General features: G+C 48.8%; 1 protein-coding gene and 1 long non-coding RNA gene across 2 annotated transcripts in view; one reads left to right on the top strand and one right to left on the bottom strand.

The window, feature by feature from the left end:
- LOC144148380 (tRNA (32-2'-O)-methyltransferase regulator THADA) overlaps positions 1-25,005 on the bottom strand; it is a 156,679-nt gene that overhangs the window by 59,852 nt on the left and 71,822 nt on the right. The window contains exon 21 of the mRNA XM_077679922.1: positions 19,341-19,574. Coding sequence (XP_077536048.1) covers positions 19,341-19,574 — 234 coding nt within the window. The remainder of the gene's footprint in view (positions 1-19,340; positions 19,575-25,005) is intronic.
- On the top strand, positions 973-6,929 carry LOC144149930 (uncharacterized). Its single transcript, XR_013318392.1, has 3 exons — positions 973-1,466; positions 1,959-2,057; positions 4,966-6,929. It is a non-coding gene; the product is annotated as an uncharacterized LOC144149930 (long non-coding RNA).

Here is a 25,005-nt window from a genome sequence, read left to right as displayed (position 1 = left end):
TGTCCCTTGAGCTCCTCTGGTGCAACAGCTACAGGCCCTGGGGCCACCTGGTGGGTCGGCATGAGGTGCACAGCAATCATCTCAGCCAGCTCCTTGGAGCTGAACTGTCTGCTGACGGCCAGGGCAGCCAGTGGATTGCAGTTCCCACGAGACGGGAGGACCGACTGGAAGATGCCCCAGAGGTGAGGGCAGCGTGGGTCGGCCTCCGAGCTGATGCACAGCTCAGCCCACCATTTCCTGTTGAGGCAGTTGACGTGCTGTCTGCTGGCTGTGCCAATGCAGCAGTGCGGCGATTAATCCGTCCTGCCTTCTGACCGGTCGGACTTCTTCTCCACCCTTGTTCCGCACTGCCCGCAGCTGCTTCAGCTTCACGTCCAGCGTAGTGGCACCCCTGGCGATGGTGCAGCTCCGCGAGGCCCGCTTAGCGCAACGAACCAGGCCCACGGGCAGCTCCGCTCCATCCGTCAGGTCCTCCCTAGTAGGGCAGCGCCGCAACTTGCCCCAGTGGGTACCATAGTACTGGACAGATTGCCTGGACGGCTTCCCGGGTGGTGTGATGTGCAATAGGTAATTACTAGCAATAGTAACAATTATTACTAGCGTGAAATAATAGCCCATCGCGCTACCGGACACTGCTATATTGCGGCGATGTAGCCTGCCCCGCTACTTCTGCAGCGTCGATCATCCCAATCCCGCCGCTCGCAAGCTCGCTGTCAAAGGCAGCCATAGCTCAGCTTTTCATAACACCGCAATGAGTCCGAAATTTCACTTCAAGAACGCACAGCGCCTCACACTCAAGGCCTCTAAACGGTACCTCCGTCGAGGGCGTTCCGGTCCGTCCAAAATCATTCCGGCGGCCGGAACGCGCGGCGGAAGGCGAAAGGGGTTTAAACGGTACCTCCGGCACACCGCGCACTCCGGCGCCACGAGAACCTCTCTATTGGTTTAGGCTACCCACCAAGCGGACCAATGACAACCTGCTACATCCTCAGAGCCAAAACAGCGTCAACAGCGCCTCTTTTTGGACAGCGAGCATTCATCGAAACAGTTTCTTGAGCTAGCCAGGAGGCTATGGCTAGCAACACCGTTGGCTTGTTTCAGAGCCGCCACTGCAATCCGCTAGTCCGCTGGCAACCAGACACTAGGGTCTGATCACTACCGGCAACTAGCGTCTGTGCTTTTTTGCTGGTGGCAGTGATTTTAGTTCGTCACCAGATGAGTACTCCTGTGAAGGAATGTTTAGTAGCATGCATTCAAAATGCGCCTCGAGTCAGTTTTCCCCTCATGGCGGCATTTGTTGTAGCCGACACCGTGAGGCAGAAGCGACTAGTGGCTCGTAGACATAAGCCTATGCGGCAGATACTCAGAGGACGACGTAAAAGCAGTGAGTACTTCACGTTGGTCCAAGAAATGAGGGTTGGTGAAGGCCGGGACTTCTTCGAGTACTTCCGGATGTCGGTTGAAAGGTAATTATTTTTTTTATTTGCACTTTCTTTGCATCCGTTTTTGTGACACGTGCGCGCAATGTTTAGCGGGGAAGCCGCGCGTTCTGCTAACCTTTATGAAATTAAAGGGGGTAGGGACAAACAACTGGCTTGACTTCGCGATATTGCATTCAACAAGTCTGCCCGAGTAATGTCTACTTTTGCAACGGGGTCATCATACAGATGGTCGTGTTTCATTTATCCGTCTACTATTTCTGTTCGGGCCATGACCGTGTAAGCATCTTCGTATGTGTAAACGCCGGTACAAGGGGACCTGCATGCATAGTGTGCCATTGCCCCCTAGGACAACAAATGCTTGGTGGGAAACACAAACTCGTCTTCTTTCATAGCAGTGTAAGTCGGGAAAAAGTGGCTGCCCTGTTCTACCCCGTACATTGCTGAACCGACAAACTTCTATCCACGTCCATTGCCGTTCCCGTTTTACACCTGCATTCTGCTGTTGCCACCGTACAGGTTTGACCGTCTCCTTGCTTTGGTGAGCCCACTGATCCGGCCAAAAAGGGTGACAAGAGTCACTGTGTCAGCCGGAGAGAAGCTCGCCTTAACGTTGAAGTAAGTTTGAGCTGTTAAATTTGAGTATGCAGTTTGCTTTTAAAGTACAGCCGGCTAATTTTGCAGTAATATCACAGGAGAGTTGACCGGCGTCTGGGTCAGTGCTTTATCACAGTGTAAAGCGGCAAACGAGCGAGAGTGCATCGCATGCACAGAGCGGTCCCGCCAGTGCAAACGTTGTCTGCTCGGCTGTTCCCGCAAGCACAACACAGCCCCTTTCCACAAGTTGTCAGCCGCCTATCTTGATTGCCGGAGCGGTGACAGTAGTTTTGTGTGCTCCTTGTTCACAGCAAGGCAGCTGATAACCAGCGGAAAGGGGCTGTGTCGTGCTTGCAGGAATAGCCTAGCAGATGACTTTTGCACTGGCGGGATCGCTCTGTGCATGCGATGTACTCTCGCACGTTTGCCGCTTTCTACCGTAGTAAGGCACTGACCCACACGCTGGTCGACGCTCCCGTGATATTACGGCAAAATTGGCTGGCTGTACATGTTTTGACCGAATTATAGCTAAGAGCAGTGCTTGGGTTTACAAGTCTTGTCTTTTGTCCTCCTGAACTTCACACTATAGTTCATACCACAAGCTAGATGCAGCACTGTGGAGGCTACATTGTTGTCAACCGCCCACCCCCTCAGGGCGCCGGGGCCTTGCTGTGCCAGAAGGGAGAAAGGAATGCCCTTTCAGGACCCCCTTCATGACGAGTCAGGCGCCCTCAGTGGGCGCACTATTGATAACAATGTAGCCTCCACAGTGCTGCAGCTAGCTCATGGTATGAACTGTAGTATAACAGCATGATATGAAATACCAGACGGAAAAAATGTGTACATTTTCGGGTTACTGGAGTGTGTTTCGTGCGGTTGGTACGTAGAAATACGAACTGTGCATGCACAACACACTTCATATGCAGCATCATGTGTTGCAACGTAGAAATCTGGTCTCAGCGCATGCGTTGGTCTTCCACAGACAAGAGTATCACATGCCATTCAATCAGGCTCAGGTTCATTAAAGGAGCCATGAAGACAAAATACGAGTTTGTGTTATTCGAAAGATTTCGTGTTTTGTAGTGCCCCCAGCACTTGTTCGAATGCAAACGCTGCTTTATTCACTGAGAAATTAATCAATTTATGTTAAAATCTTAATTTTCCCGCTAAATCGTGTGTTTTCGTAGCTGCTATGACATCACAGACCGCTCTGCAGCCTAGAGTCCCTTGATTCCCGCGTCCGCTGTACAGAGTAGAGACACGTACACGCTGGGGCCGCCATTCTCGATCGCTCGCTCGCCGGCGAAGCAAGTCGTACCAAAATCGCGCTAGAATTATCGCCGCAACACGATTAACTGCCGAAGTTTGAATCAACTGATCTGTTTCGCGTTGCTGGGTCGCGTGGGAAACGAAACAAACAACGCGCAGAGCACGTTGACCCAATCGCAGCGGCACGAGACCGTTCAAAGGGTGTCTCCACCCTGGACGGCAGAATTGGTATCGCGGTTTGTTTTACGTTACGTTGCGCGTTTGTTTACGTTAATGAACCTAGATGGCGCCACCATACCGTGATGTGTCGTTTTCTGCCTTTTTTTCTGTTCTGGGAGAAAATCTTTTCGTGAAACATACTGCTCGCTCGACAGATATGTTCACGTAAGACACCGTCGCGTCAATCAACCGGCCAGTGTCGTCTGAGACAACCCCAAAGCCTCGCAGTCCTGTGCAGCTAAACAAGAATAGTGCGCGCAGTACCAACAACAGTAGTACGCAGCGGTACTTCTATGTTTACATGTGCTTTTGTAACTTACACTTACCACCATTCTTACGGCTTTAAAAAGAATGCGCCGTAAATTTAAGGCTAATAGCTTGTTCGGCAGGCTGATACTCTGCCTAATTTTTGTTTGTTTTTGCCGCCCTTCTCCAATCACAGAGCTGTCTCGTGTGACATCATAGGTTCTGTTGCAGGAAATAAGCTAGTGGGTCGCATGGCCATTCCCTTTTTAAATGCAGAGCATTTCTTTAACTCACAATGTCACCCGTTCCCGTTCTTGTAGGCGTCCGCAGCCAGGCCACTACACTATAAAAAAAATAAGTTACCGGCGCCCGGTTTCGATCCCATGACCCTGCGGGCGGAACACAAGGTACATGGTACTCTACCCACTGCGCCACAAAACCGACACAGAATCCAATGCTACGAACGCGCCTTATATCCTTGACTCATTCAAACTACGTCGTCAGCGGCGTGCGTTGGCGACTCAGCGGCGTGGTGTACACGTGATACCACCAACCCCCCAAACACTAAACGTTAACGCATACACCCACCCCCTATGCAACGCATTTACTCGAGTCCCCCTCGCGGGGAGATGGGCGCATACCCACTTAGGGGGATTGGCCAAGAAGAGCTATGGTACAAAAGAAAATGATGGGTAGGAATGTAAAGCGGGCATTGGCGCGGGCTCACTCCAGCTGTGCATTTACAAGTGTCCCTTGCCAGGGGCATGCGACGTTTTTTTCCTAATTATGTGGCTTATTTGAGTGAACTTCACGTTAAAAGTTGTGTCAGTATGATTCTAACGAGACAATCTTTTGAATGAACCAAACTTGTGTTTTCTCTTCATGGCTCCTTTAAGGACATGCTGTATATATAAGTTCAACACCATTTCAACACTACTGCACAGATGAGCAATAGGAAGGTTGTCCACTTTCTCTGGGGGCTCAACTAATTTCAGCTCGCAGGTAATGCAACATGTGTAACATTGTGCTTTAGATTATTCATATTTTCTCGTGTAAACCTGCACACGCATTCCGAACAGGATTTTGTTTGCACCTTGGTTTATTCAAGCTATAATGCCATCATATTGTAAATTTCATGTACTTATGCAGAAACCATTAGCAATGGCGTGTGATGTCTAGATATTCCCTATTTCAGGTTCCTGGCCCACGGATCATCAAAGCAGATAATTGCTAAATCGTAACGGGTCTCCTCGACGTCGGCGGGCCGTTACGTTTTGCAGACTTGCAAAGCTTTGCATAAGGTTCTAGAGCCATTGTACTTGCCAGAAATGACTACTGCCCGATGGAGAGAAATAGGGACTGATTTTGAAAACCTCTGGCAATTTCCTAATTGCATTGGGGCAATCGACGGCAAACATGTGCACATAGAGGCCCCAGCAAACTCTGGAGGCCTGTTCCGCACTTACAAAGGCCGGTTTGCGTCACTACTTCTCGCGGTGTGCGATGCCAGATATAGATTTATTCTAGTCGATGTAGGCGAGGCGGGATCCCGAGGAGATGCAGGTTGTTTCAACGAATGCAAATTCGGGATTAAATTTAGAAACGGCCTATTGCACATACCGGGCCCAAAACAGTTACCGGGAAGTCCTTGGGAAGCACCTCATGTTGTGGTCGGCGATGAAGCCTTCCCTCTCCGAGAGAACCTAATGCGCCCATACCCAGGCAAGCAACTGAACGCTGAAAGACGCATCTTTAACTACAGACTTTCTCGAGCCAGGAGAATTATTGAAAACTCCTTTGGCATCCTAGCAAACAGGTGGAGGATTCTACGCCAAGAAATGAAAGGTAAATTAGAGCTACTTGATGAAGTGATATGGTCCACTGTGCTTCTGCACAATTATCTCAGAACTCTTGATATTGAAAATCAGCCCCAGTTCATGTATTGCACTTCAGATGATGTGGACACTTTGCTTGTAGATGGTAGTATTGTGCCAGGTAGATGGAGACGAGAACAAGAAGCTGGTGACAACTTTTTGAGTGTTCCTTGTTTGGCAAGCAATAATTACTCTTCATCTGCAAAGGCAGTGAGGGAAACGTTCACACGCTACTTCCAAACGAGACACGGCAGGGTAGCATGGCAGGACAGGGTGCTGGCTCCAGACCTCTGATAGTGTGTGTGCCAGTTCCCCGGTGCTGTGATTCTGCCCCAAGCGCCCTGCCCGTTCTTGTGGTCGGCCGTTCTTCCGACACGGCCCCCTTCGGGTCCCTGCCGGGTTTCCGGATGGCCGCACCTTTGCTTGTTGTGCCGTGGATGGGGCGCCGGGCAGCACCGCATAACTCCGTTCTCTCCGGGCAAGTCTGCTGGCTTTAGGAATTCAAGCGACGGCCAGTGTGCAGTGACAGCTCAGCGCTGAGACGCGATAGGTGCTGATCATTTGCACTCTGGGACCCTGCTCCTTGAATGCCTAATGGTGATTTTGCCCCAAGCGCCCTGCCTGTTCTTGTGGTCGGCCGTTCTTCCGACACGGCCCCCTTCGGGTCCCTGCCGGGTTTCCGGCTGGCCGCACCTGTGCTTGTTGTGCCGTGGATGGGGCGCCGGGCAGCGCCACTTGTACATATCAAGCTTGTCGCTTTGTGCTTGATTTTCATTGTGCCGTGGCGAGTGCCGTGAAACTGCGTTGTTTTTGTGTGCGTGTGTGTGCCTTTGTGTCTGCTTGCTTGTTTGTTTGTTTTTCAGGTACAAATGCTGACCTGCAGGTGGTGCTGGTGCCTCAAGATTTATATCCTTGACCAACCTGGCATGTGGGTGGGCAAGGGATGTGATGAAAGAGTGGAATCTTCTTGTGCGTGCAACGGCTGGGAAACCAGACCAATCAGTTGTACTCTCGGCAGAACCTGCCTGCTAGAGAGCGCGGTCCCCAGTTGGCGGATAGGGGTCCTCTGCTGGCTGGCACTCACGTGTACCAGCAGTAGTTGTGGTGCTTGCACCTCGCGGACCAACAGGCATATCTTTTCAGGACATCATCAGGGCTGTACAGTCACCGAGCTTCGTTCGCACTTCCGAGGACCATCATGAAGAACTTCTCCACGCATCTCCTGGACACTGAAGCTGCCGAACTTGTGTAGTTTATACGTTAAATAAATGCATTTGTTGTGTCACCTTCCTTGCCTTTCTGTTGTATGCATGCTGCCAGCAGCCTAACCTGCAATCGGCTGTTTTGGAGTGTCAAAGAACTCTACGGCGCCGACACGTCTGTACGAAAAGCGTGCTCAGCATGTGCGAGGCTTTCAACGTGACTTTCATTGTTTCTGTTAGCGATAGTAGTTTATCACACCACTACCTGTAAGAAATGCAGGTGAAACGCTCGTCGTTCATAGCACCTTAAAAAGGGTCACCAAGATGGTTCGTCGCTCTTGTACGGCAGGACTGCAGGTTAAAAAAAGATTCATTCGGTGGGGTAGTTGTTTGAAATGAAGTCATTTGCAAATTGCCGGTTGCGTTTGAAGCGATTTTTTATTTTTTTAACATTCTAATTTGGCTGTGTGGTTTTTTTTTTTTTTTTTTTTTTTTTTTTTTTCCTGCCATGAGCCTAGCAAGACATGGATGCCTTGCAGGCAAGCCAGTACGGGGTTGAAACTTTTGCAGTTGTTGTGCGGCGGGAAAGCTGCGCGAGACCCTTGCGGGTTTCATCTTGTGCCCCGGTTGTCTTGGTGTATCTCGCAGCAGCATGTACAGTGCAAGTGTTGCACAAATTTCAAAGTGCACGTTATTTGTGCTCCTGTCCACTTCTGAATCTGTCATCTGCAGTCCTCTGATTCAACTTGAAATTTTCTGCTAGTTCCACTTGGGGTGTGATAGACTTGTAACAAGACCACTGGTAACAAAATTGTTTTATAGGTCTAAGTCAGTGTTCTTGTTTTTGTAAGTGTGAGAAGAGGTGATGGTAAAAAAATGGGATCTGGTTCGAACGTTCTTGTTTGGCATTTCTGAAAGCTAACCCAGCTCTTAATTCCTCAATCTCGGTCTCCATCGTTTGCAGGCATTTTGAATGGTGGTAATCGCCATCATTAAGCAGCAAATGGACAAACTTTGCTGGCTTCACAAAAGGAGCAAAACAAAAGACCTGTCAAAACAAGATTCGCTCCTCGCCTCTCACTACCCTGCGAACAGACTTGCCAGGAAAACACAAAACCAAATAAGAAGGCTCCTGCAGCACCTCTTCGCTCCCTTTGCAGACTACGTCAGCCCGGCCAGCATGAAAACTAAAAAGGCAACGCAAGCTGAACAATGTCGTTGAGCTTTTAGGCTGTTTTCGTGAGGTGCCCGAGATTGACGACGTTGCTTATATCCGATACTTATCTACATGTATTCATAATGGAGGACCTCTAGGTTTGAACTGTTATTGGTTCAAAGGTAAACTAACATCCCTGACAGAAGTTTTTGTTCCCTTGAGGCTAGTCACTACTATCAAACATATGCCCAAGTTTAGGAAATAAGTTGACTAAGAAGCAAAAAGGCCTTTTTGATGTAAATACAGAAAGGCAATAAAAAGAGAAAAGGACACACACACTTTAATCACACCTTTCCTAATATGTTAACAAGCAACCAGAGACAGTTTTCGAAGATTGCGAATAAAAAACCTGACCTCGAATTAACACTGAAAACACTGGATTTGGCAACCCATAGCGATGACTGCTGCTGTTGACCCCTGCCTTTGCATTGACATTCTTGGGTTACATGTACAACTTGCATTGTTTGACTTCAGTAATGTAAACCAAGGCAAAAAGTATGAAACATGTTTGAAAAAAGTACACATTTTTATTTTCGATCATTCACAAATGTACGAGGGCAATCTCACCGAGACATGAAAATAAATTACTGGTGATCAACAAACCAAACAAGTGCACCCACAACTGCAAAATACCCAAGTTTTCTTCAAATTCCACCTAAGAAACAAGCTCTTTTGCAGCATTGTGGCAGAGACCTTGCTTTCACTAACTGAGAGTGCTAAAGGGTCTTTCCACCTACTCAGACATTACCACCTGCGATACAGCTTCTGCATTACAAAAAGGAAAAAAAAGACCGCCTCAAGGCCCTGACTCCAACCGGCTTTTTATCCAACCCTGCCCTCGCTCCCAAGATCAGCCGAAATTTTCATAAACAAATATTTTGCAAATGCTAGCCTTACCCCCGAGACATACCGTAAATGGTACACACCGTCTCTACCGCCTCGATGCCCCTTCTGCGCCTCCCCCACGCCTGCCAATCTCCAGCACCTAATTTGGCACTGTCCTAAGTTCGGGCGGTACAGAACCTTCAGGCCTCCTCCAAATACAACCTCCGTTTACATCGACCCTCGAACACTGGAACCCTCCATGCTCCAAGAGTGGTCTAGCACGAGCAGTTTAAAGTCGTGAGCCTGCCCTCCTCACCCGACGCGGCCTATCCAACCTTCTCAAGGAGTCCACCTGTTTCGGGTCGCACTGTACGCATTTGAGATGTCCCAAGTTACAAACCCCCCACCTTATACTCCCCCTTCCCCCACTTGACGTAGAGTCTCCCTCCCACAATAAAGGCTACCTCCTCCTCCTTGAAACAAGAAGGCTGTTTCCATTCACGGGCATGCAAAACAAACATTCAAGCTCTGAATTTGAGTTCCTTTGCGTCATGAGCAAATAGGTTTTTCTTGCATGTAGCAGCTATGGCATACAGTTCCAATTGGAAGTTCACACACTTCCTTGTCTGCATGCATGCACGTGTATGAAGCTTTTTTACAGCGCAGCCGTTAACCCTATGTGGTGGGGAGAGCACGATACAGCTCACTCAATAAGTTTGTAGATGAAATACAATCATTTTTCGTGTCATGACAAATAAAAGTAAATGTAAACCTTCTTAATTTCATCCAATGATAATTGTTATCGTGCTTGCTGACACAACAGATTGGTTAAATGACTGAATTGCTATAGCTGATGAATATCTTCAAGCAAAGTGTGCTACATCCCAAACAGTGGTGGCAGTACACTGGAAGGCAGACTCTAGTATCAATTTAGTCTCTTTGTATCCTAGACTACGGCACAGTAGCCCCCTAGTTGGCTACTGCAGGCTGCAAGCTACTCTGTTACGGAATGGAGCTAGGTGGCATTGTAGTATTTCATAGTGATGTTTTTCGTAGAATATCCAGTATAGCTGGTTCATTACAACCAAAGCAGCACAAAAACCTTGCCTTCAAGCGTGTGCATCAGGCAACGGGACAAACACTGGAGTGGGATGTGTCCCGCATGAACTGCGTCATTTCGTTACTCAATTTCTGTACACCAATGTGCAGTAATACAGGCTTCAGTACAATATGTGGGGAATTAGTTATGGCTTAACAATGTGCAACAATTGGCATGCATCCAGTGTTTTTTATTTTCTACATGACAGATGTGGACTCTCATTTATACATGTATGATGAGCTCATTATGGGTATGAGACAGTTGCTGTAGAAGGAAATGCGAATATTTGGGGGAGCAGCAGAGTTACAGCTGTTTATAGCCTATGTATTCATATGTCACTCGAACAGCAAGTGTCGGACATGTCTTGCTGTTGCTCTTTGGTGTTGTTAATAATCTTGTGCAATGTTTAACCTTGTGCTTAATGGGGCATTCCCTGGAAATAAAATCACGGTTGTCCATTTTGCAGATGCCATGCTTATATTAACTGTTTCTTGAGAGTTGTGCAATCATATTAAGGCTGTGTACATGAGGCAAGTGTAATGGAAGTTGGTTTGGAATTCACTTGGTAGCCTCTCAGCTCCATGGAAGAAAGACGGCATACTTTGTGGCAAGTTCATGCATGTTAATGTTGGCAAATTTGAGACAAAAACAAAAGGTACGGAGGAGGAGGAGGAGACATGCAAGATCGAATGAGTGAGTGCCTTAGGAGCTCTGGAATGCAGTTTCCACTGGCACTGTCTGAGCTGTCAAATGCCAGTGTCAACGAGATATTTCCAACTGAAAAATGTCTCTAGCAGTTTAACAAAAGCCGAAATTTATTTCCATGAATGGGTGTTCTATTCATTTATTGCAAATCAATTCAACACACACACACTGTCTTGGGTGGCATGGCTAAAGTCAAAAGAAAATATCGCTGACAGGGCCATTTCACCTGTAACAATCAGGGAAGCAGCGAGATCACAAGAAACAACAGAAATGTTGCTGCACAGTCTATAGAGCGAAGAAAAAGAGAAAGAGTGAGAAAAAAACAAACGACTGGAGAGATGTTTTGTAAAAAATGACAGCTTATATACCTAATCCTTTTTTAAACTGTGAAAGAAAGCGAGGTTTGTTGGTGTAAAAGTAAAGTCTGGAAACAAGGTGATGAGTTTTATTTTTTAGTTGCTGCTCGTCCTGTCAATTGTTCCATTTTACTCGTGCATGACTGTGCCACAGAGCTGAATGTAGAGTGATCCCCACTCCGGAAGGGAAAAAGCTACATAGTGGATACCATGTAAAATGGCCGTGAGGGTGTGCACTACGGCATGCATGCATTGTGTAGGAAGCTGCCGACTTTATGGCCGCAAAACAGCAGCAACACAAGCGATGCCAGAGGGTGAAAAAAGACTTTAGACATGCTCCAGTAGCACTGCAATCCGCTTGATAAAGGTGAACATTGTCTGGTGATATTTTACTAGGTGGGTGAACAATTTGTAAAAATTTTTCTAAGGGTGCGAAAAGGGACAGCCTTAAATATTACCACATTAAACTTGGAGAACAAAAACTACGCTGGCATATTTTACATGCAAGCACCAAATTGGTGAAACTTAATGGTGCAATTATTTAGTGGTTAAGCCCCTACTTCCCCTCCCTCTCCTTTTTTTTAAAACTTACTACTTGAGCCATGTTTCGTGCGTGTTCCCCACTGAAGAAACTTTAGGTAAATTCAGCATCTGTTCCATCTTAACAGTGTTACTTTGGCAAAAGCATGCTTGCCAAGAACAGCAAAAATTGTTTACTCATGCATACTGTTAACACACAGAAAGTGGGCTGTGGGAGTGCGCACTTGTTTAAGACTGCATGTTCTCAACAATGAGTTGACCGAGCCAGAATGGCACATTGTATCACCCGTTTTTATACATTTCAATTAGCCTTTTTTTTTTCTACTACGTGTCCAATTTACAAGGTGATATAAAACCTGGGACATCACCAACGCAACACCTATATTTACAGACTTAGACAACTCTGCACCGCTGCTTCCACAAGTCCTGCAGAGTGCAACCTATTAGGCAATAATCCTAGCCACAGCAATTACTGGCTAGGATTCTTGCCTAGCCCCTGCACTCAATGACATGTTGGTGGCTCATTTTGACCGGAAGTGGGACTAGGCAACCTTGGTGTTGTGCGCGTTTTCAGGTTTGTAAATGACTGCCATCTTCTTTTCAAGTCGTCAGCTGGCCCATCGGACAAACACTGCTAGACGGGTTCTGGCAGTTTTCGAAGGGGCGCTTGACTGCCTCACACTAACCGTGGAGCTGCCACTTGAACGTGGCCCGAGGTTCCTAGACCTGGAGCTGACATTGTTGGAGAACCATGTTTGCTGGGTGTACTAGAGCACCGCACGGGCCCGTTGTCTCAAGCCGAGGCCCAGCCCAAGCCCGGACATTCATTTTTGAGCCTAGGGAGGGCCTGCGTGTGTGTGACGAGGCCCGGTCTTAGACGCCGAAGAAAATTTGTTTATTATACATTTGGTCCAGTGTCTTCGTAGCGGGAAATCAGACAAAGCATCTAGTCCTTACAAGCACGTCCTGAATTGAAACGCAAAAAATAAGGGTTTCAAAGTGCACGTAGTTTAGCTTACACCGTCTGCAGTTCACGCCACATGGGCGTAATAATAGCTCGTATCCTTACACGAGAGACGCCATAACCTTTGATGACTAGACTCTTAGCAACTTCACGTGATTGTGTCGGTCACAAGTTGGCATTGCTGAAATTTCTTGCTCCCCATTTGAATTCCCGAGCGTTGAAATATTTTCCCTGCAGCGGTTGTTCAGCGGTGGCACTTCTCTAGCACGTGCGAGTTTGATTTCCAGCCATGGCAGCGGCATTTAGATTGGTTCGACATCTAAAACACACGGACACAGACATAGGTGCACAGCTCCAGGGTGTCTTAATTAATAACTTCACCACTAGAACAATCCTTGTAACCGTATCTTTCGTATGTTATACACCAAATTATAAAATCTTGATGCAGTGCATGAAATGTCATTAATAATTACAGCGTAGTGACTATCTGACCTAGCAAAACACGTTTTTAAAACAATGTGTACAAGTAACATCAAGACGCGTGTAGAAGTGAACTCGGAATATTCATTTTTATGCTCTTTTCTCTACTTCACGTCGAAACTAGCAACGGCCGGGGGTTGAATTCGGCCCGAGTCCGGCCCATAACGTCAAGCCCAAGCCAGGCCTGGGCCCTCCGGCAATTGACTTCGCCAGCCGGGTCGGGTCCGGGCTTTCGGGCGGGCCCAGGGCCACGCAATGCTCTAGGGTGTACTCTCCTTACTCCAGGAAAGCCTTGCTTCCATTCGCCTCTGGTCACTCAAGAGTTGGTCAAGTAGGGCATAGCGGTTGCTGCCTCAAAGGGGCCCTAAATAGGTTTCCGAAGGTCGCCATTTCAATTGCGCAATCGCTAGAGTACCCCTTCACGACAACGTATACCAAATATTACACCTCTGCGTAAAGCAGGGGCCGCACAAACACGCAAAACAGATTCCACTTTCTCTCCTGGCTTACCAACCGTACCTTGCCGCCACACTTGCACGCTGTGACGTAGTTTTGTCTGCACTGACGTGCCGCTACGATGCACGAGACATTGCCCAGTACGGCGCCGCGAACGCGAACCACAGCGACAGCACTCACCGCGCAACCGGAATCTCGTGGGCGGAGCATGCGCGTCGAGTGCTAAAAAAAAAAGCGCGCGCAGGGCTTAGCACAGCCAACGACTACACGTGCATCAAGGAGGGTGATGGATTGCCCTGTTTCTCTCGGTGGTCTTGTGCCGGGTCGATGACGTCATGGCTTCCACAGTGCTTTGGAGGAGCTACTAGAGGAGGAGAGCCCCAGGCCTTATGGGTGGCCCCTTTTAACGAGTGATAACTCGGCTAATATTTAACGCATTTAAACAATTTTTGCGGGATGACGTTTCTTGGACAGTACTCCAGTGACTGCACACGCAAAATCGTAACATTCGGCACCCTATTTAGGGCCCCTTTAAGAAACGCCCTCGTAAGGTCCTGCCAGCATCAAATACAGGTCAGTTTTGTCTTGCAGGTCGGGAAACTGTTCCAGGCAGGCTTCCCTGCATTCATGCTATGCGGCTTGGCGGGAAAGCTTTTAAGTGAGCAGCACTCCCAACAAACTCGCAGCTATGTGCCGATAGTGAACCGCTGTGGACCTAGGCCGCCTGTCTGCACCAAGAAGCATGCCAGTGCGTTTGTGGAGTGTACAAAAAACGTAGTGTATGAAATTGCCTTTAAGTACGCCCGTGTATACGTAGGACAGACCTCAACGACCTCATTGCTGCCTCAAAAACCGGTTGCGGGAGCATGCGGCGACGCTGAAGACAGGAACAGGAAACAATTTGATGCTTCACCGTAAGACGGAATGCAAGCCTAGGGGCTGCGTGACAGCGTTCGAAGGACCCGAGTGCTACAGTTGTACCACAAAAAAGAACGGGAAATATCTGAGGCCCACGTCATAAATTATGTGTGGGACCGGTGTGTCAGCAAGCCTTCAGTTGATCTTTCGAGTGAAGTGGATTATCTGGATGATTAGTAAGGAGGGTGCTGCTGCTGTAATCGCTTCACACGTGGTGCAAACTAGTATTACTTGGTGTTTTTCGTGCCTTCACAATAGCTGTCAGAGTGAATAAAGCTCAGTTATTAGTGCACCTCTTTCCTGTCAGTTTTCTTTCCTCCACTGTGCCTGGCGCTTGATCTGTTCCCATGATTAGCGGGCTCTGCTCAACGCAGGTCACTTCCCATGTGACAATCGTGCTTTAAAACAGGGGTCTCAAATACACGGTTCGCAGACCTTTCGATTGCAACCTGGCCTGTGTGTATTTACCCTGCTCACATAGCCAAGGATGCAGACGACCAGAGACTGCTCAAAAACGCATGGAGGCCATGCAGGCAGGCTGCTAAACTGAGGTGCCATTAAGTCGGGTGCGCAATGTTTACAGGCAACTGCAACTTGTGAATTGGACACTCTACAGTGCGTACAGGGCTGGGCGAGCACAGGGTATTTTCATAACTTTGATTGTTTACCCCGCCATTCTTACTGCTGTAAAATGAATATGCCTTACATTTAAGCGCAAATGGCTCCTTCAGCAAGCTTATAAGCTTTGTCTAACTTGCATTTGCTTTTGCTGGCCTCAGCCAATCACACAGCTGGACACACATGACATCATAGGTCCTGTTGTGGGAACTGAGGTAGTGGGTCGCATGGCCACCCCCTTTCTCCCTGATTATATCGCTTATTTGACTGAGGTGCGCATTAAAAGCGGTGTCAGTATGATAATGTGACAATCTTTCGAATGAACTAAACTTGTGTTTTGTCTTCATGGCCTCTAAGTATAAACTGAAGGACAGCACTGAACAACTTGATCAAATAAACCAAGAACTGAAAGGCTAATCAAAATGATTTTATAAGGGCTCAACACAGCCAAAGCTACACAACACGTTCAAAAGCCTGTTAGTATAACTGGCACTATCGAGACCAAAATTTTGGACTGAGATGAATGCAGTCGCGCTAAGTGGGATAATTACATTGAATACAACTGGGCCTTCGCATCAAGACAAAACAACCTTGACCCAATACAAACAGGATGGCCAGGCATGACTGAAACGATTACTGACCACTTCACAATGAGCATGCTTTTACGTGTGACTTTTCACTCCACCCTAAGCATGCTACCAGCAAAACCTATGTCACCCAATACCGAAATAACAAATTGCATCATCAGGCAACATTAAGCAACGTTCACATTATTAATCCAATTCTTTCAAGCTGCCCAGTTTCCTATACTCTACGAGACGGCAATCCAATCAGCAGGTTTTGAGCTTATTGCATATAATGGCCTCCAGAGGAAACTGCCGACAAGCATGCACAATGTGCAACAACCTATTGTGCACTCAAGCCAGACACATCTCGTGACTTCACCTCAAACAATCCAGCAAGGTCCCCCAAGCCCCGTTACAAAATGTCAAGTGTAGTCCCTTTTTGCTCGAACATATGACTCGGGGAAAATGCACAATGCCACTTGCCAATGGCGCAAAAGCTTTGCAACCCAGACGAAAACAACCATTGCAGGTACACATGGTCGTGTACAAAGAATTGAACAAACCAAATTCAATTGGTTCCAAATGGTTCAGTGGTGTTTTGGACAGGGCCCATTGGTCTTCCAATGTTTTTTTTGCTGGGAAATGTCTCGCAAAAGCACTGCCGTTAGTGTAAAACCACCGCAGGTTACCCGTAATGAAGCTCTAACCAATTTTCATTACAAGGAAAAATTTCATTGTTACCGCCACCACAGCAAAGAGAACAACTATACAAGGTGAAGCCCATTAATGACGACACCAATCACACTGAGAACACACCTGCGCCCGCGCACAAAACACGACAGCACGGTAGTGACAGAAGAAACAGATTGGGGGGGGGCAAAAAAAAAAATGCTGTTTGCTGCCACCTGCTACAATCTCTGTGGAGCTCTAGATTACAGCCATAAATTGTTGCCGTAGACGCGGTGAAGAATAGTCACGGCAGCACTTGTCTCTGCAAGAAACACGGCACATCACGATGATTCCTTGCTCGCAACACGATAAACGATGGTCGAAAGGTTTCCAGATGGGCCGCGCACGAACCCGCCTGTACAACGCATCGGCAGGAGACCGTGGTCGTAGTTGCAGCGGCACCGAGAACTCGCACTGTATAAACCACGACACGACGCAATGATTCTTTGCTTGCTTCATTATCAATCGCGATCGGAACGTTTAGACATGGGTCGCGCACAAAATCACCAGTACAACGCATCGGCGGGGACCCTGGCTGTAGCTGTAGCGGCACCGAGAACTCGCACGGACGTCCGCAGCTGGTCCGCTTGCTGGTTTATAACTCCTTGATCCATTGTGGGCGCTAACGCGCACGAGTGACGGTATCGATTTCTTCAAACACATTCACGCACGCACAAAAACAACGATAAACCAGCCATCACCGCAACAGGGGGTGTATGCTATCTGCCTTGATGTTGCGGCACTCTGGATCTCAAACTAGGCGCCGTGCATGTATCCTGCCGTCAGCACAAAGAAATGCTTCGCGAATTTATAACTCGATCAAAATAGCCGCGAAATAGCCGCACCGTAATACAATCTGCCGAAACTAGGCCTCGCGATTTTCCCTTGCGATCGCCTCGCCTCGCTTCGCTTGGGCAACCGCCATGTTGTTGGGGCTGAAACTTGTTGATAGCCCTGATTGGCCAGTAGGAGATCGGTAGGAACCAATCAGGGCGTCGGATGATGGCTGGTGAAACGCGTCATCATCGCGGTCCGGCGAAAAGTTGAAGTTGGCCAACTTGTGGCGGAGAGCGATTTTCGGCCGGAACGCGCGCGTTCCGGCCGCCGGAACGCGTTTTGGACGGACCGGAACGCAGGCGACGGAGGTACCGTTTAGAGGCCTTCAAGGCCGAAACACGCCGAATCCATTGGCGCCCCTTTGTTTTTGATGAAGTCCCATCTTTCGAGTCGCGCAACTTCGCGCAACAGATCAAACGACTAAATGTAAACCCAGCCACCCCCATAACCAAAACCACGGTAGAAATCGGTGAAGGGCCCTTCTGCCTGAACCACGAAAAACTGTTTCGCCCGGCGGCCATTTTTCCCAATCTTCACCACAACAAGATGACGGCGCCCAGTGATGTCGTTCCGGAGATACGGCGCTCCGAAAACTGCCATTTTTTGATCAACTTGCACAAGTACCTCGCGCATCAGTACACATAAGTATTTTTTACAAGACTTTTCAATGGTTTTCGTTGAGAAAACTTTAAAAAACTCCAGAATATAACATTGCCAACCCAACATTGCTACGTTCGAAAAAACTATCTCAGGGTCAATTTAATGCGGGTTTTTTATTGAATGATCAATCAATTACCTCTATCAACAGCATCACCTTGGGGGTGCTGGAGAATTATGTCATCAGTAAGCATTTTTCCGCACTGAAACTGACGGGAGCACTAAAATCCCTGGCTCTGACTGTTTCGGAGCAGTTTGGCGCAATTTTTGCAATTTTCAAGCTTTTGGAGCCGCCTAGCGCAGGAAAACAAATTTGTATCAGAACTGCGCAATATGCGCAGCTGTTTCACCCCTGTTTCTGCCAAAGGTTCAAAGCTTCCGCAAACTTCCACACGATGGCAAAGATCTTGTTCTCAGATTTTCACTTCGGATATATCTATTCTTGGATAATGATTACCATGGCAAATTAACACCTTCCTTCCCACGCCTATTTAAGTCAATAGTACACTATTGATGCTTTCAAGTTCCAATTTTGACGTCTTCCCATTCGAATTTGGCGCTTTCCGAGTGGGCTCTGAAAGCTGGCGCCATCTACTAAATAGTAAAGGCACTTACATCCTTTTTGTTTTTTTTATTTTAAAGCACCGCCAGTGTCATGTGACAGGGGCTCGGATGATACCAGGACGGTGTTGACATTGCGCGCTACGGTGCTGCAGAAGCGCCGCATTTTTACTGATTTGGATGATTCTATGATTCTACGTGCAACTTTTGGGGTGACATTAGCAGCACCAAATCCGAGGACAACTTTTCGTCACCGGATTTCAGCACCGAAAGCGACAGTGCGCCAAACTGGCCCAGAACCTCATACCCCTGTTCAACGCAAACCCCAGATAATGCAAACGTATTGGAACTGCTAATTGTGCAACGAGAAAAAAAGAAAAAAATTGCAGCAGAAAAGCAATGTTTTCTGCGATGCACGTGCAGCCAACCTATGTTTCAAGCAACTGCTTCGCACCGTGGCACGAAACCCACTAGCGCTAACACTTTTTTCTTGTAAGTCAAGGAATTTTACAGTTAGGCGTTTGATATTTGCAGGAGTTTTGCACTGACAGTGTATGTACAAAATGTATACATCAAATTTTTTGTGAATTTTTTTCTCTGTGGAGAAACACCGACAATTTTGCTTATTTTGTGTTTCTTCCCAAAACTTTTCTGTACCGCTTCTTTTCTCTTTTTTTCAAATGAAAATTTCTGTTTCAAAAAATCACCACTGCAAAGGAAACTTACTCTTCTACAATTCGATACTGCACACTTATATGTAGGGCATTTGTTGCGACCGGGAAAAAATTGATTGCAAGACTATCACCCACTGCTTTTCCTGCCACTGCTTTTCCTGCGGGCAGGAAAGTGGTAAACTGAATGTTACGGGTATACGTGTCACCAGTGGTGATCTCCATGTGGGCAACTTCTGCCTGTAGATGTTAAACAAGCCCCAACCGAAACAAGTACCCCGAAATACAGTACGAACCAGTCTGGGTTGCTCCGCAGCAGAAGGCTGGCGGCGTGAAGTTCGGCCTGGGCCCTGTTGTTGCCCGATCGGGTGTCGGTCCTCAGTGTCGCTGCGCTTGCGAGCAGAGACGTGACTTCGTCCATGGCCGAGGGGCTGAACGTTGCGACGCACTTGGCAGCCAGCAGCCTGAGCCTCCACGAACGGCAGCCAAGGTGACTGCGCACGCTCTGTCGAAAGGGCTCCAGGGACTCCCTAGGGAGAGAAGAGGGGAGAAGTAAAGGAAAGATGGCGACAATTTTTCCCCAAGAGTGAAAATGAGCCGTTTGGCCATACAGATCAGCAACCAAGCAAGCGGACATTGTGGAGCCTATATTACTTCTTGACTAATCCAACACTTGCCTAGTATAGGGGCTGAACTGGTGCCAACTATTTTATGTAAACTCCAATTAAGATGAACTCTGTGAAGCCGAATCTCGCATACGAGAAAAAGTGTGGGAACATGTGCTTAGCTTCTCGTTAAATCATAGCAAAATGAAAAGAAAGCAAAAACGACAGACACAGAGTTTTAACGCCGCTATTTAACACTCAGGCGTACATTCCAAAGCTACGTTAGGCCAAAGGTGCTTCTTGTTAGTTTCTGTTCGATTATTGCTCTCCTAAATGTGGCGGCCCAAGGGAAACAATCCTCCTCCAACTTTTTCTCTCTCAGCCTCTCCCCAGTGCAACCGGGGGCGTGCTGCGCGATAGACATCCTCCACGGCGATAACGGCCACCGCTGCTACTGCTGCTGCAAGGCAAGGCGAACAAGTGCGTCGTGTGTAGGGAAAGATTTCTCGTGTGCGCTTTTTTGGACATTACCGTGCAGAGAAAGAGATGCCAAGAACACCAGGACGAATCGCAACAAGGAGTCTTTTTGCCTCATGGTCGAGAAAGGTGAGAAACTTGTTCGTGTACCGCGAAGCTGAGCTGAAGAATAGGACTTGTGTCGTGCGAGCGCTTTGACGACAACTCTATTTTGTACTGTGCGTTAGTGTTTCGCAGCACACACTGCGTTTGCGCACTTAGCGCAAATAAAGTGTTCAAGTTGATTTCAGCTGGCGTCTTTACTGCCCAAATGGCATACACTGGAGGCCTTCATTAGCTGCGTGCCTAGATGTCCCAAAGGAGGTTGTGGGGCAGCGGTGGCCAAGCGGGAGGCAGCAATGCGAGTGGCAGAATCAAATGGCCCAAGAGGGCAAGAACACCACCTCACCCCCCACCCGCTGTGCCTCCTCGTGTTGTTGTCATAACAATTAAACCGTGGAACCCCGCTTCTTACAACGGATCACCGCGGTCCCGGAAAACTATTCATAGAAACAATGCATTAAAAACCCTGATATGACACTTGGGTGCACGCAGTCCACTTCAAACGACAGACCCTGGCGCAGATAAACCAGCGTTTCCCCGTCTTTTACACTGCTTCGCCGCCTCGTCTGGACCTTTATTCTTAACCACCGTTTGACGCTGCTTGATGAGCAAAGGTGCGCAGGTGCAAGAAAGCAAGCAGGAAATGTGTGTGTGTGTGTGTGTGTGTGTGTGTGAGAGAGAGAGAGAGAGAGAAAGAGAAAGAAGTGAATTCCGCTGCTTTCAACCTAACAACAGGCGAAAGGCATTTTAACGATTCTACAGTTAGACCTACATTACATATCCTGTGCTATGCCAAGGAGGGAAAAAGAAGAAGACGACGATGGGTTTTCTTGGCACAAGGGCATTGGGGCCAAAGAGCGCCAATGCAATGATGGTGACTGTCATCTTGAAAATTGAAGGTGCTGTATAAAAAGATGGCGTTATAGAGCTAGAATTGGTGTAGAGGGCCAAGTAAGAACAAACGTCACTACGGTATGATGAATACACTGTACACATACAGCTGGATGCCAATGTAACCAATAACCACGCAAGCTGCTTTGCTATAGAAAAGCTTTCAGGGCCTGAACTGGGAACGAAAGCTCTGTTCCAGACTCAAGCGTAAGGCAGTGACTGGGCTCATTGATGACACGACACACATTTCAGGAAATCTACGTCCGGCAGCTCCACAGGGGTGAGCAGCTGAAACAGATTTGGGAGCACCTTTTGCAGCAGAAGAACTTTAATTAGAAGCTGTTAATGAAATTTGATAAGTCACCTTAAGAACTTAAAAAACTAAATTTGTAGCAACTCGGGGGGGGGGTCCACTTTTTAATCAGTTTAAAATGAAAACACTAAATCAGCCTCCAATGATGACGATGAATAAACCTCACTAACCTCTAACCTCACCTAGCAATGTGCGAATGAGTCTACAGCACGGGGAGAGAGAGAGAGAGCAACTTTAATGGGTCTCCTGCAGTAACCCCTATCATCCCACCCTCTTAGGCGGGTTCTTGGGGCGACGTGGCCGGACGCCTTCTTAGCGAAGAGAGCCGCTCGCGGCGGGCTTCAGCGTACTCGGGTTAACCCTTTCTGCTTCCATCCCGTCCGGTCGCTGCTTCTCAAGCGCCGCTAGGATCTGCTGGATGGCCGTGTGTTGGACGCCGTAGTCTTCGGATCTCTTCGCCTCCTCCACGAGGGGCGGGAGAACGTCTGCACTGTTGTCTGCGTTCGCGCACTCGCAGTCTTTCAGGATGTGGGCCAACGTGGCCCTCTCCCTCCCGCACAGTCTGCACAAGTCTGTTACGTATACCTCTGGCCACAGGTGCTTTGCTAACACGGGGGTTATCACGGAATTAGTCTGCAATTGGCGTAATACCACCGCCTCCTCCCGCGTCAGACGAGGGTGGGGCAGGGCCATCGTTCTTCTGGCTAACCGGTACCGCAGGGTTATCTCGCTGTAAGTGTCCATGATGTCCTTCTGGGGGTGATCTACCACTTCGGCGGCGGCCGTTACCGGGGCGCAGCCGGCGAGTCCACGCGCCACGGCGTTGGCCGTCTCGTTGTGGTTGGCGAGCCCCAGCGAGCTCGCCACTCCTTCGCCCGCGTGTGCGGGAAACCACTTTATCACTGCACTGGTGATGACTCCGTTGGCTTCGGCCTTGCGCAGGATGCGCGCGGCCGCACTGCACACTCGGTGTTTCGCAAAGTTGCGCACTGCCGTTCGCGAGTCGCACAACACCGTCTTCGTTCTGGGGTCCACGATGGCGAGGGCCACCGCCACTTTTTCCGCCTGGCTGGGCACCGTGGTTCATACGCTTGCCGCCTGCCTGGTCTCACCCGTTTTGGCTCCGATCACGCTGACGCTGAAGGCGTCGCCGATGTTCTTGTAACTGGCCGCATCCACGAACACGGCCCCCTCATCGCTGGCGTGTAGCGCGATCAGCGCCTTGGCTCTCGCCTCTCTTCTTTCTTGGTGGAACGTCGGAGTCATGTTCCGCGGGATCGGGCTCACGACGATGCGCTTGCCCAGCTCCCGCGGTATCTGCTCCTGCATGCGGTGGTCGTCAACCTTGGCTCGGATGCCTAGTTGTTTGAGGATAGATCTGCCGGTCCTGGTTTCCGACAGTCTGGTGAGCTGCGCCGTCTGCTGTGCCTCGGCGATCTCTTCCAGGCTGTTGTGGAGTCCCAGGGCTTCGAGCTTCTGCGTGCTCGTGCACCCTAGGAGCCCTAATGCTGATTTGTAAGCTTTGCGGATCATCGCATCGATCTTCTTCCGCTTGCACTGCCGCCAATTATGGAAGGCGGCGACGTAGGTGATATGGCTGATCACGAAGGCTTGAACCAGTCTGACGAGTCGGGCTTCCTTCATCCCGCTTCTTCTATTGGCGACACGGCGTATGAGACGCAGTGCCGTGCCAGTCTTAGCTTCGAGCTTGGAGACCGTTGCCCTGTTGACTTTGCTGCGCTCGATGATCATGCCCAGAACTCTAATCTTGGTTACCTCGGGGATGATGTGCCCCCATTGCGTTCGTATGCGGATTTTGTCGCAGTCTCGGATGGTTTGCTTCTTGCGACTCGCTCCCCTGGGTGGGATCACCATCAGCTCCGACTTTGCGGGGGAGCACACCAGCCCTGAGCCCTTCAGTTGGTCCTCTATCGTTTTTACTGCTTCTTGTAGTGCATGGTTTCTCAAAGTGGGTTCCACGGAACCTAGGGGTTCCGCAGGCCTCTCCTTAGGGTTCCGCGAGCCACTGATAAATTTTCCCTGGTTCTGCAGTCGCAAAGTCTTATATGGTGAACTTGAGCTGCGATCGATCTAAGGAACCTCCATTACTCAAGCCCGAGTGTCAGTAAGCACATCTCGGCGCATAACAGAAACGCGCGAGCTGCGCAATAAATCTCGCCAGCAGCTTGTAGCCAGCCAGACTCCGAAAACGGGCCACGTGGTTAAACTATTGCACTTGAATCTCGTCCTTATATTACCCCCATGCACATTTCTCCTGTTTGGAGATAGGTGCCGCTACCGTACGCATTCGCGTAAAGTCGACGGGGGAAAAAAAGCGATACCCTTGCTTGCTTTTGAATTTATGGCACGTTAATGTAGCATGAACGGAATGAAAAATGGCGGGAGGGGGGGGGGTTCCTTGGCATTTAACGGAACTTAGCAGGGTTCCTTGGGACAAACATGCTTGAGAACCCCTGTTGTGGTGTATTCTCTATGTGGCCGTCACTGCCGCCGGTGACCCACAGCGTCACATCGTCGGCATAAACCGTGTGGCGCACACCTTCGACGCTTCGCAGCCGGTTGGCGACCCCGATGAGCCATGAAGAGAAAACGCAAGTTTGGTTCATTCAAAAGATTGTCTCGTTAGAATCATACTGACACCACTTTTAACGTAAACTTCGCTCAAATAAGCTACATAATTAGGAAAAACGGGAATGGTCATGCGACCCACCAGCTCATTTCCCGCAACAGAACCTGTGATGTCACATGGGCTAAGCCCTGCGATTGGCGGAGGCTGGCAGAAGCAGACGCAAATTAGGTAGAGCTTACAAACTAGACGAACGAGCGATTTGCGCTTAAATTTAGGGCACATTCTTTACAAAGGAATAGGAATGATGGGACAAACAGTGGAAGTTACGAAAGCACATGTAAACATAGAAGTACTGATGCGTTCTGCTGTTCGTACTGCGCACAGCATGCTTTGGTTTAGCTGCACAGCACTACGGGGCTTGGGGTTGTCTCAGACGACACTGGCCGATTGACGCAAGCAACGGTGTCTTACGTGACCCCATTTGTCGAGCGAGCACTGTTTCAGGGAACGAATATTTTCTCCCAGAACAAAAACAAGCCAGGTTTAAATGCGGGCAAAAACAAACCAAACGCTTGCCACGGTATGGTGGCGCCATCTAGGTTACGGAACGTAAAGAAACGCGGGAACAAACCAACACCGCTATAGGGTGGAGACAACCTTTGAACGGTCCCGTGCCGCCGCAATTGGGCCAACGGGCTCAACGCGTTATTCTTTTCGTTTCCCACGAGACCTAGCAACGCGAAACAGACAATATGATTCAAACTTCTTCAGTAAACCGCGTTGCGGCGATAATTTTAGCGCGGTTTTGACACAATGACTTGCTTCGGCGGCGAGCGAGCAACCGAACATGGCGGCGCCAGCGTTACGTGTCTCTACCCTGTACGGCGGATGCGTGAATGAAGGTACTCTAGGCTGCAGAGCGGTCGGTTCCCGTGATGTCACTTGGGGCCACGAAAACGCACGATTGAGCGGGAAAATCAAAA

This window comes from Haemaphysalis longicornis, unplaced genomic scaffold (assembly GCF_048455015.1).
Source record: "Haemaphysalis longicornis isolate Haplotype H1 unplaced genomic scaffold, Haemaphysalis longicornis Haplotype H1 scaffold_8, whole genome shotgun sequence".
Classification (NCBI taxonomy): Eukaryota; Metazoa; Arthropoda; class Arachnida; order Ixodida; family Ixodidae; genus Haemaphysalis; species Haemaphysalis longicornis.
This window is presented reverse-complemented; position numbering and strand designations above follow the sequence as displayed.